Below are 13,306 nucleotides of genomic sequence, written 5' to 3' on the forward strand. Positions count from 1 at the left end.
TTATCAACCACCACTACAGTGAATCCATGTAGATACAAACTATGTGCAGTTCTATTCAACAATCTCACAGCTTCAATGTCTTGAGAGTCAGCTGGCACGAACGCCATAAATTCTTATGGGCTCTGTTTCTAAACCCGTTTCTGAATGCTCCTGCTCAAAAACACTGTTAACCACTTGAATCCTATCGTTCCTATTCTGGGCTGGAATGGATGGATGGAAACTAGCAGTTAGACATGTACCGGTATGCTTGTAGATAGGCTGTATTCGGGGAGGGGGGAAAAGACCAGTATTAGATATACTAGTGTTTAAGTTGTTAAAAACAACAGCAGTAACATGATACTACTAGTAAATGTTAACCATAATGTTAAAGACAGTGAGGCAAACATTTTCAAAGCAGATGATGTTGCTTGGTTTATTGTGTTATTACTGTGTGGTGTGATGATGTGCTGTGTTGGTGTTACTAGGCTTGAGATAGGCTACTCATTTATCATTGTATTATATTACATGCATGTTACTGCCCTTGACCAAGATGCTGGCCTTAGCTGGAGCTCTATGGTCCCCACTGTACAGCGGCTGCTGTTCAGAGGACACATTTACCCACGCTCGACTTGAACATGTAAAGCAGCTAGTTATGTATTTGTTTAGGTGAAATCTATTGTATACTATGTACATGTATGAATGCCAACTGCTGTCAGCCTGTATTTCGTACTCGGCTATTTTCAAAATGTTTGCCTCTTTCTTATATTATTTGACAATTTAGCCAATGTTTTACCAGTTTTCATAGTATAGTTTGTTGATTACTAGGGGAGGTTTTGCACTTATGAGCTTCAGCCAGTGCTGTAGTAATTGTCAACCAATGTGTCTTACCTGGTACCAAGGTCTAAAGTTCTCAATTTAAGAGTAGGGACACCACCTCCAACCACTGCAGATGGACTAGTTATATTAGATTAACATACTTTTATTCATCAGAATTAGTCCCAGATTACAGCTTGAATGTATGATCCTTTCCCCCTTCTTGGCTGTACCAAATCAGGGAGGAGGATGAGTTTTCGGAGCTGCACTCCGAGCTCAGCCAAAGCCATCAGGAGGCCACTGAAGACGGACGGAGTCTGGACCAAGACAGGACATCACTCTCTCTGCCTGAAAACCCCTCCATAGTGGTCACTACAGACATGGGTACGTTCACTCTCTCTGTGGTCACTGCAGACATGGGTACGTTCACTCTCTCTGCCTGAAAACTCCTCCATAGTGGTCACTGCAGACATGGGTATGTTCACTCTCTCTGCCTGAAAACCCCTCCATAGTGGTCACTACAGACATGGGTACGTTCACTCTCTCTGCCTGAAAACTCCTCCATAGTGGTCACTGCAGACATGGGTACGTTCACTCTCTCTGCCTGAAAACTCCTCCATAGTGGTCACTGCAGACATGGGTACGTTCACTCTCTCCGTCTGAAAACTCCTCGATAGTGGTCACTGCAGGCATGGGTACGTTCACTCTCTCCGTCTGAAAACTCCTCCATAGTGGTCACTGCAGACATGGATACGTTCACTCTCTCTGCCTGAAAACACCTCCATAGTGGTCACTGCAGACATGGGTACGTTCACTCTCTCTGTCTGAAAACACCTCCATAGTGGTCACTGCAGACATGGGTACGTTCACTCTCTCTGCCTGAAAAAACCTCCATAGTGGTCACTGCAGACATGGGTACGTTCACTCTCTCCGTCTGAAAACTCCTCGATAGTGGTCACTGCAGGCATGGGTACGTTCACTCTCTCCGTCTGAAAACTCCTCCATAGTGGTCACTGCAGACATGGATACGTTCACTCTCTCTGCCTGAAAACACCTCCATAGTGGTCACTGCAGACATGGGTACGTTCACTCTCTCTGCCTGAAAACTCCTCCATAGTGGTCACTGCAGACATGGATACGTTCACTATCTCTGCCTGAAAACTCCTCCATAGTGGTCACTGCAGACATGGGTATGTTTGCATTTTTATACAATCCAACAAAAAGATATTATGCATGATGCAGCAAATAAAAAAAAGTGCAAGCAGTGTGAAAAAAGAAAAGTCAAATAAATACAGAACCCATCAGTCACACTGTACTGGGTGTGAGTGTAGACGTAGTTTGTTTTAAGACTTGTCTACTACAGGGTCTTACTATTATCATCATAAAACATGCTACCATATTTGATTGCTGATGAATGATTGCACAATAAAATGTATTTAGCTGACTTATGTAATGGTTTCTGTAAATGACACAGAGAGCTATTGAACACAGACAATGAACACTGAGTTTATGGCTACCCTGCTCTCTTCAGAAGGCACGAAGGAGGGTCATGTTGCTCTGCAGGATGATAATCATAAAATAAAATAAAATACAATGCATGCTATACCAATGCAGTGTGATTTGTAGGTTAGGCACATAAGTCATGCTTCATGCTAAACGGCCAGGGTACTGAAGGAATATGGAGTTCAGTTCAGCTATTGCACTAATACAATAGCACAGCGAAATGACTTCAAGCACTCCTCTGAAGTTAGATTCTTTCCCCCCCCCCTTTTTTGCTCATGACTCAGCTGAAGTGGCAGTGTATGAGTGTGACTAACACTCCCACTGCAGTCATGCCAGTGTGAGTGTGCACAGTGCACACATGGTTATGCTTTCACTGGACAACGCTGATTCAGAGCAGTATGCCAGCTGCTTGTTCCCCCACTTACAGCATGGTTTATAAGCCCTCTATTACCCTGCAGCGCTGCCTGCCATGCCACCCCTGAGAGCCAGGCCTACGGTTACTGTGTGTCACTCCAAACCCTGCTGCTCTGTACACATCCTGTGTGCACACACGTGTGCACACACGTGTGCACACACATATGCACACATGTATGCACACACACACACACACACACACACACACACACACACACACACACACACACACACACACACACACACACACACACACACACACACACACGTATGCACACATTCACAACCACAGCCTTTCAAAAGGAGAGAGATTGATCTTCTGTCAGTTGTCACATGTACTTCCCCTGCAGTAATTACGGACTTCTGCATTGCTGGCAAAAGCTGCCCCGCAGCACGTCTACATAGGTGATACGCTTTTTTCGCCTCATGGCTTTGCCCTGGGTTGGCTCCCATAGGGTCAATTTACTTGCCTCAAGTTCTGGGTGCCTGACGCAGTGCCCTGCCAGCCTCATTCTTCTCTCTCTGACTTTGTCCGTGACGCGTGGTAGGTCCCCATAGAGGTCCACATTTCTGATGCGGTCCGTCCATGTGACACCTAGTGCCATTCGTAGCATAAAGATTTTTTTGTATTCAAAAAAAGTAAATCTCCATCATATATAGACATATGCAGGCTCATCCTTAGCAAGAGTTGGAAGATTCAGTTGGGACAACAACAGTGCTATAAGGTTCCCACTCATCCCCTGATCCTCCCACGCATACAGACACCTGCAGTGATCTGAACTCGGAGCTCCAGCGGGTGCTGACGGGCCTGGAGAGCGTGCTGTGTGGAAGGAAGAAGAGCGCGTGCAGTCTGTCTGTGGCCGAGGTGGACCGCCACATCGAGCAGTTGACCACAGCCAGCGAGCACTGTGACCTGGCCATCAAGGTACTGTAGGCCCATGCCTCTCAAACAACGCATCACTGCAGTATGTCATCATTTTGTCTATGTTCATATTGGTGGTCCAAATCAGAATTTTGGCCTATACAGATTAGAATTGGATTGTTTTTATCAACTCTGAGCAGTGGAAAAACAATGCCTTGAAAATGCAATCATTTTGCAAATCAGATTTTAATCACATTCCTTAGCCTTGTCCCGAATGCATGAAACCAATCCCACTCCAATCTGGATAGGAAAGCAGATTTGGGCTGGCAGTCCGACAAAAATGGCATTATATGTGGGGTGTATAGTGATGGCCAAGTAGTAATAATAAGTATACTTTAGCTCTGACTGGGGAACCTTACAGTGCGTTTTAGCAGCGGGCGACAGCCTGACGTATTTTCTGGAAGTGCGTTATTTGTCTGGCGATAAGTGAAAAGTGGGTGGAGGAATGTCGCCCGAAAACATAAATATTTTTATCTTTGGATGACATCATCCGGAGATAGGCAATCAAATTCATGTGTTGCTTTGTTTACCCTCCATACGAGGACATACAGTAGGCAATAACAGCAGGAACGCACGCCCAGAGTCGCCGTTGTTCTCCCGCTGTTAAAATGCACTGTTCGTGCTTGTTTCCATAACTCATTAAGGTCTGAGGCCGATTCTACAAAAATCTAAAATGACACAGTTGCTTTCCCGGTCTTAATGGGTCAATTCCATGTTGTTGTTCCAGACCGTGGAGGAGATCGAGGGGGCTCTGGGTCGGGACTTCTACCCCAGCCTGGCAGAGGAAAGGTTCCGCTGGGAGAAGGAGTTGGCCAGCCTCAAGGAGGAGAACGAGAGTCTGACTGCCATGCTGTGCAACAAGGAGGAGGACCTGAACCGCACCAAAGCCTCAATGAACGCCGTCAGGGAAGAACGGGATCGACTACGACGACGGGTGCGTGAACTCAAGGGTGTGTTTGTGCCATATGCCCATTAATGTCTGTGATTGGATTGCAATCAATGTTGCCACAGCCAACTTTAACGCTAACTTATGAGTTTCACTGGACATCACTAAATCAGAAGTCTAGATTCTGTAGCTTGTTCCTATTTTAACCGATTACATGCCGCCATCTGGTGGCTAAACTCGGCGGTGGTGCCAGATTCCAGCTCTAAACTACAAACTTGGACAAATGGTAAATGGTGCATTTATATAGCGCCTTTTATCCAAGGCGCTTTACATAGATTGTGCATTACATTCACCCATTCACACACACATTCATGCACCGATTGCGGCGGAAGCCATGCAAGGCACCAACCAGCACATCGGGAGCAATTTGGGGTTCAGTGTCTTGCCCAAGGACACTTCGACATGTAGACAGGAGGAGCCGGGATTCGAACCGCCGACCCATGGTCCACAGCTGTGAACTCTTTCGTTGAACTGGAAGTAGTTGTGTGATGATTCATAGCTTCACTCGGTGAAGTCTTCTCTCAGTGTAAACATTGTTTTTCTACTGGCGCGGTTGGTTTAAAGTATTATTAAGGAGATTTTGGATATTCGATGATGTCACCATGGGAGCTACTGGAGGCTAGCGACGGATGCTAAAAAACAGCTAACAGACGGTAAATAAAATACTATTAATTCTGGATTAAATCACCATTAACTAAAACCGAAATTTATCGTGCTGACAAAGGCGGTTGCGAGCACAAATCCCCTGATTTTGGGTGTGTGGCAAATATTGTGTTAATACATCGTATTAAGTTAACACGTTTTTCTGGGCACAGAAAACATTCTGTGGAAATGGAAGATCTACAAGCTGTGAGGTTGAAGATCTACTTTTGATGAGAAGGTTTGGTGTAGAGGGGACCAAGTACACACCCCTTGGGAACCCGGTTTACAAAGTATATACAGTAGGGCACATTAAGTGGTAAATTACCTGCTCAGGCAATCAAAAAATTTGTTAATTTCGGATTAAGGGAGGGTCTCAGAAGGCACTCTGCTTCGCCTACAGACAGTATAGCCAAAAGATCATGTTCCACCCTATACAGTGATATACCGTTTGCACAGCTTGCATAATGTGTTGTTTCTGTGCATCTCCGGACAGTCTATGCAGTCCCATTTTCCCATGACCTCATTTGACAGTGTTGAAGGAGGCTGAGAGGTTCCACCTGTGTCACTTTGTTCCAACTCTGATACCAGTATCGTCATGGGAGCGAGGCTCTGCAGCACTCTGCCAGACAAACACTATTTCTGATTTCGTAGGAAAATTATTCACGCAATCTACTACTCTTCCATAGTTTGCAAACGGACAAATGCATATATCTACACGGCTAAGAATGAAGCCATTGAATTTGAACATTTGGTAATCAACTTCTATTGTTGGAACCCAGACAAGTGGGCCCGGCTAAATCAATACGTTGAGAGCGCTGTTAGGCACATAATCAAATCTTACCATCTCCCAGGGTCCACGGAAGCCTGTTAGGCCTCTAATGTGATTATGTCCGTGGATGCATTGGGTCAAATAGTTGGGTGTGTCCCCGAAGCCAGCCTAGCTATGAATGAGAGGTTAACGTAAAATGTCAAGGGGCGATGGAAAATGTGATCCGATCTGAGAAATGTGGGTTTCATGGCACAATTTAATTTGGGCTATTTTAGAGCTTCATATGATTTCATTACAAAACTCTGGGCTTTTCACTCTGTAACCCTGACAGCTTAGAAATGGACGGACGCTTGCAACTACTACATACATTCAGAGTTAAATTAACAGGATTTTACTGTAGATGTATTAATTTAAATAAATAGGTTTAATGTTAACAGTGCAAATGCTGAGGCTTTCTAGAACACTTTGGGGACAGTCGAAATCCTTTAATGAAACCATTCCTTTAATTGAGAAAACGCATACAATTCCATCTCAATGGGAGGATTTTCTTTGATTTGTGTCTCGACACCTCGTTAATCTTGTTAATCCCTTGAAATGCAGAGTTTCTCTGTTAACAACAGGGATTTGGTCTATTTTACCGTAGTTGCACAGTTGGGTGGTTTCTCCTGCACAATCAGCAGTTTGTTAACAGCACAAACGGGACCAACCGTAGTGATTAAGGGCTACAATTCTTATGTCCTGACACAAACTGCCTTCATATTGTCCAATCATCCTCAGGGCTCAGTACCGGTACATGTACCGGTATCTCACCTTTGGCACTATTTTTTAGCAGTCTGTGATATTGTATGGGCTTTATTTATTTTGTATTATTATCTTTTTTTATTATTATTTTTTTTTATGGGCATTATATGTTATATGGTACCAGAGGTAGTCTCATCACAACCCTGTGTGTTTGTCCAGGACTGTCAACATAAATGCCATAAGAGTGAAGACGGTGTCATGAGAAGTGAGAATGGATCTATGTGTTTGGCAAAGACTGATCTCCCCCCTAAAGCAGGTGCACAAGCAAGTCAAAACACACCTCATCCATATTTTCAGTAACACTGGCACAGTCCCAGTTTGTGTCTTTGAAATCGGGAAATTACAAGGAAGTCCCAGGTTACATAATTACTGAGCCTATATATCCCACGCCTAAGCACAAACCTATCATTTTCATTTCTCCGGCTGTTTTTCCGAAAGCGTTTGGTGAGCTTGGGCACAGGACAGGCCAGTACACAGGCCAGCAGCAGTTTTTTTTGTTTTCAGAGGTGGGGCTCTGCATACATTTGGCAGGAGAGCACAGGGAAATCAGTGCCTCCTTCAAAGGACCTCTTCATGGCCGCATTCGCTCCCTCTCTTTTACATTTTTGGATCGGTCTCCCTCCATCTCTGCTGTCCGTCAGACTAAATCGCGTCCCCTGTGCCCTAAGTCCTCTCTTCGCCGTTACCTCTCATCTCCTCTCCTTCCTTTCCCAATAACACGCTCCTTCTCGTCTTTCCACTCGTGCAACAAAATGTAGCGGTAGGAGCAGGGAGGTTGCATGCACAGACTGTCCTCTGTCAGGCTGCCAATGGTAGACACAGTCTTGGCTCCATCTAAGGACAGGATTTAACACACAGTAAAAAACGGGACCACAGGACCTAAATAAATGTCTCGATAGAAGTGCAGGGAGACCACCTCCAAGCACTGTATTGCCTAAGTTCTAATGTATTAACATACGCTATACCATACAGATTGTTAAAATAACGATTCATTCGTGAACAATTGTGGATTTCAGCATAAACTCTGAAAGTGTACAAAGTTATGTGACACGTTGAAATGTATGTAAGCAATCCAGTCCAATCCCCCCCCCCCCCCTCCCCTCCCGCGCCATACATCTGTGGAGGAGCTCTTAGTTTGTGTACCCAGCCTATGCATATTTTTATTTTCCCCCCACTGAGAAGGTATGTGGTCTGGGCATCACTCGGTGATGCCCAGACTGGCTTTGCTAAAGTTAAGAAAAACATGTATATTTACAAGAGCATTAGCGCATGCTGCCTACAGCACAGCAGTGCTGGAAAATGTTCCCCTCTAGCAGATCATTAGCATAGCATTCACATTCAGACGTTATGGATGATTAGTTTAAGACGTGATCACTATCTTAATACTTTATCTCATCTCCCTCCTCCAGGCCTCCTCTCACTCCAGTGTACTCTTTTCTCTTCAGTTTACCCCTGAAGTAAACCAACTACTTTATATCCCTATATAGCTGGAGAGAAAACATGGAAAATCTATTTATTTGTGGGCACATGGAAAGGAAGATATTGGAAAGTGGGTTATTTAGGTGCATATAAAAAGAAGCATATACACAGAAAGCACTCGGTAGAGCACAGGCCTCTCCCAAGGCAAATTGATATCCTGTTTGCATTCCTACTAACTAGAGATGTATTTAGTTAGTTTACTTCAGAAGTTAAATGCATTTGTTTTTATTCTTCAAAAAATGTGTTTATTGCAGTATTACTTCAAGACTTCACTTCACTTTAAACCAGTTAACTAGACTTGTGAGCTTGTAGATTGTCTATCTTTTTGCCAAATTTTCACCTATTATGACATAATGGTTGAAGTGGTTGAAGGTTAATATCAGTAGAGAACAGACCTATGCCAAGGAAACACACGTTTGCTGACTGTAAAGTCATACAAAATTTCAGTTGAATGATTACGTGTAGGTTTTAGTTTTTGTCCTTGAGGTTTGGGTCTTTTGTTTTGAATACACCACCTCAGTCCCGTGCTTCAACAAAAAGCAAACCATGTAATGATTTATGTGTATCAGAGTAGTTGACAGGTGGGTCGTATAGAACTGTCTCAGCCCATGTACAGTGTACAGTGTGCAAGCCGAACGCATAGCTGAAGTTCTGCAAGTTACAGCAGAACTTTTTTACACCAGAAGACTTGTGAGTCAGTATTTCTAGCACTGTCTACATGTAAACGTCAAACCAGAAAATCTGTGTGTGTGTGTGTGTGTGTGACTGTGTGTGTGTGTCTTGTTGTCTTATAGGTGCGTGAGCTGCAGACTCGCCTCCAGACATCTCAGGTGGGAGGACCGTCCAGCCCGGGTCGTTTGACAGGTCTCTCCCGCCCCATCAACCCGAGTACTGGAGAGCTAAGTACCAGCAGTAGCAGCAATGACGTGCCTGTAGCCAAGGTAAAAACATAAAGACATATGCACCACTGGCATTTTACTGTAAATTAAGTTGTATGCATGGATTAAAGTTCTCAGTCGCCACGGCTGATTTCAGGCATTTGGATTCCACTAGAATGTCTTCCAGCATGTCTTCTATGGTAGCGAGTTGTGCAGCAAAAATAGACAATCTACTGCCGCTCAATGCCTCTGCTGGAACAATTTTACTAAAACATCTTTTACAAATTGTGTTAATTGTTTTAGGGAACCGCGCTAGTGTGGGGGCTCCTTTCACACACACATTAGGACTTAGTCATACAAATACTTACGATACGTGAGATTGTCTTTTCCTTTAATCCCTTATGTATGCAACACACACACACACACACACACACACACACACACACACACACACACACACACACACAGACACATGCATTGCAGCTCTCAATTTTGGGTGAGGCAATATATAAAATGATTCAAGTTGATACATACTATAATAACATCTTTCTTAGGATATACAGTAAAATGTGGCCGTCATGCACTGGTGAATATTGTCCAATTATGGGGTAGTAGTAGTAGAGCGAAGCTGATAAGAATGCCAGGATACAATTCTAAGTGGTGTTCTAGCTGTTTGCTGTCCTCACCCTGGTCTTTCTTTCTCTCCTCATCTACAGTGTGTCCAGCGCTATATTTGCCGCAGTGTTGTTTTGGAGAGATGTGTTATGTGATTGGTTGTGTTGTGCTCACCAGGTGGCAGAGAGAGTTAAGCTGTCTAAAACACGTAGTGAGTCTTCATCCACGGAGAGGCCTGTGCTGGGCTCGGAGATCAGCAGTATAGGGGTAAGGCTTCTCTGTCTGTGCGTGTGTGTGTGTGTGTGTGTGTGTGTGTGTGTGTGTGTGTGCGCGCACGTGTTTATATTTGCATGTGTGTTTGCATGACATAATCTGGAAAGGTCATTTGAACAATCAAGTTCCATGGTCAATGAGATGCAGCATCTCGTTTTACATGGGGGTCCTATATAATACACATAAGTTAAACATTACATACAGTACAAATTCACAATACACACACATACAGGTACAGTTAGCTTGCTCACCATCTCCCACCCAAACCCCGGCCCTCCATTTGGAACCCCCTATAGGAATCATTAAAGGGAATTGCTAAGGAATCGTACCCAATCGTTACAATCATGAAGGAACCCAGCCCTAGTCAGGACTCAGGACACCATTTCAGCGAGGTGCGGAATAGTGTGCACCTCGGCATGGGTTGCGTCCTCCCGGTGAAGCTCTTCTCTGTAGGGTGAAAAAGATGCAGCTTTGACGACTCGTGCATTGGAGGAGACGCCTTATGTTTTGTGCTCTCCCCAGGACAGTTTAGGCAGTCAGCAGTGAGAAGAGCTGGGAATGCACAGGGAATTGGGAATGGGCGTAACGACTAAATGGGGAGGAAAATGGGGAAAAGGGACTGTCTGTGGCACTTTAATGGCACGCGCTACAGTATATATTGTCAATGCACTGCCTTAATTGACCGGATAATTGGCGTGCAGCAAAATGCACATGTTTGCATTCGTCGTGGAAGCCAGAGAGATTGACACTCTTCCCGTGGCAGTCGGTGGTGCAGACGGTTGCTGCAGCTCTCCTGCAGACAGAGAATCACTCATCTAGTCACACATACAGTACTGAGAGGCTTCCCATAGCATGTGAAGCAATACAGACTGTGTGAGCATAACTCCCCCAGAGTAGTGCAGGGTCTCCGTAAATGCAATCACACTGAAAGAAAGCAGCATTCACAGATAGCTTTTATTGCATCCGATAAGCCAAAGGTAGCGTGGTCTACACTCACGCGTAGCGTAAGTACAGCCATCATCATCAGTGTTTGGTTGCCTCCTTCCTGTATGGTTGCCCTTCACGTCGTCCCCTGTAAGCCGAGAGGAGCTACATGAGCATCAAAGTTGTAATATCACTGTTCACAAGCCATTCCTCTAAACTCTCTCTGTGTGTGTGTGTGTGTGTGTGTGTGTGTGTGTGTGTGTGTGTGTGTGTGTGTGTGTGTGTGTGTGTGTGTGTGTGTGTGTGTGTGTGTGTGTGTGTGTGTGTGTGTGTGTGTGTGTGTGTGTGTGTGTGTGTGTGTGTGTGTGTGTGTGTGTGTGTGTGTGTGTGTGTGTGTGTGTGTGTGTGTGTGTGTGTGTGTGTGTGTGTCCGTCCCCATGTGCGCGGGACATCTCAGAATGTCTTGCTGACCATCATTCTGGAAAAGTTGACTAATTTTGAAAATTCAACACAAATTTACTTATATTATATTTACTTATATTATATTTTCAAATAGGGATCCACACACATGAAAATCTTTGAGAACCACTGACAGTACCACTGCCAGTACTACAGTACTATATTCTGTTGAAATACCCTGAAATAGCTTTTCTTTGTAGAACTTTTTGATGTGTGTGTGTGTGTGCATGCATGCGTGCATGACTGTGCGTGTGCACATGGGTGTTTGTGATGGAAAATCAATCCTAATGTTTTCCGGGGGCTCTTATTTCTTGGCTGTTCCGGGAAGCTCCATCCAACAAAACTACGTGTCAGTCCTTCAGTAGAAACCACGGTTCCTAAAATAGATTACAGAAACGAGAGAGAGAGAGAGAGAGAGAGAGAGAGGAAAAGAACGAAGACAAGAGGGGGAAAGGTAAAGAGGAGAGGGATGTGAGGAGGGCAGACTAGGACAGTGACCGAGAGGAGGTGGCAGAGAAGGACAGCGGAGCGATAGGAGGAGAGTGGTAGAGAAGAGGACATTCCTGTCCTGTGAGAGGACAGAGGAGGCTTAAGCCTAACTTATGATCCGTTGCATGGCGCCAAGAACGTCCGAGAACAACAGACCTACAAGCTCACGAGGCGTCGCCTTGTGAGCTTGTAGGTCTGTTCTTCTCGGCTATTCTAGCCGCGCGACACCGTCACTCGCCGAGGTATGCATCGCGCTTCAGGCGCGATGGAATGCAGCAGCAGCAGATAAGCTTCTCGTCTCGCCGAGCCCAGCACCGTTCCACTTCCCTCTAGATGAAGTCCTTGCTAAGTCACTGTGTTGTAAAGCAGTGCACTGCTGCTTTATGGCACGCTGCAATGAAGACAGACAGGACAGAGCCCCAGCGAATGACATGCTACACATCAAGATAAGACTTGATTTGTTATCCCAGACGGCATCAGAATTATTGCGTAGATATTAGATTCACAACACAAGGATTGATATGAAGTTAGACTCGATATGAAATTGAAACTTCAACCGATTTAAAAAGGCATCCCTATTTTGGTATTCTAGGCGATCGTTTTCAGATATACAAGAGCTTGTATGTAGATCGGCTATTTTCGTGCAACTCTGTTGTATATCTATTTAATTAAGTATTAAATGGGGCTAAAATACATATTCTTTAAATAAACAGTTAAACGAGCACGCACGCATGCACACACGCGCAGTCGCGCGCGCGCGCGCACACACACACACACACACACACACACACATACACACACAGTGTTTGGACGGGTGACCACTGTTGCATGCATAGCAGCCTTCTCCCTCGCTCTGTTTCTCTCTCAACCCTGTCTTTTCTGTCTCTGCACTGTACCGTATCCCACCCTATCCCTTCCCCCACTTACATACTCACTCACATAACAACATACACACATGCTCACCCATTGCCCCCCCTTACCCCAACCAGGATAATCCGCTCACATACATCCACACAATTGACCAGTTAATGCTGTTCAACGCAAAGCATGTAGATGAAAAACTCGTACTAATGTATTTGTTAGCCTCCTGTATCAGTTTGTGTTGTAAATAACTCGTGTTTTGTCTTCAAATGCAAATGCGTTAAATGGAAATTAAAACATTTTGGTCCACAGACCTTCATCAGATTATTTTACAAGAGACTGAAGAGAGAGATAGAGGCCATTTTATATAGGCTGCCCACTTATGTGGAACAATCAGGTCACACATATATAGCAACATAAGTGTTTCTAAAAAAAAAGAAGAAAAAGGTTAGGTTTTTAGAATTGGTCTCAGGTCTAAATGGGTTAACATATCTGGTTCACAGCTGGCTCAGAGAACCCACAAAAAATACTTTTTTGTT

At 44.6% G+C, this 13,306-nt stretch overlaps 1 protein-coding gene across 1 annotated transcript in view; it reads left to right on the top strand.

Annotated features, from left to right (window-relative positions):
• The window catches only part of mcc (MCC regulator of WNT signaling pathway), an 81,039-nt gene that overhangs the window by 45,243 nt on the left and 22,490 nt on the right, over positions 1 to 13,306 (top strand). The window contains exons 6-10 of the mRNA XM_079488957.1: positions 1,034 to 1,176; positions 3,471 to 3,634; positions 4,359 to 4,565; positions 9,063 to 9,209; positions 9,939 to 10,028. Coding sequence (XP_079345083.1) covers positions 1,034 to 1,176; positions 3,471 to 3,634; positions 4,359 to 4,565; positions 9,063 to 9,209; positions 9,939 to 10,028 — 751 coding nt within the window. The remainder of the gene's footprint in view (positions 1 to 1,033; positions 1,177 to 3,470; positions 3,635 to 4,358; positions 4,566 to 9,062; positions 9,210 to 9,938; positions 10,029 to 13,306) is intronic.

Source organism: Electrona antarctica (assembly GCF_951216825.1).
Source record: "Electrona antarctica genome assembly, chromosome: 19".
In the NCBI taxonomy this organism is placed as follows: domain Eukaryota; kingdom Metazoa; phylum Chordata; class Actinopteri; order Myctophiformes; family Myctophidae; genus Electrona; species Electrona antarctica.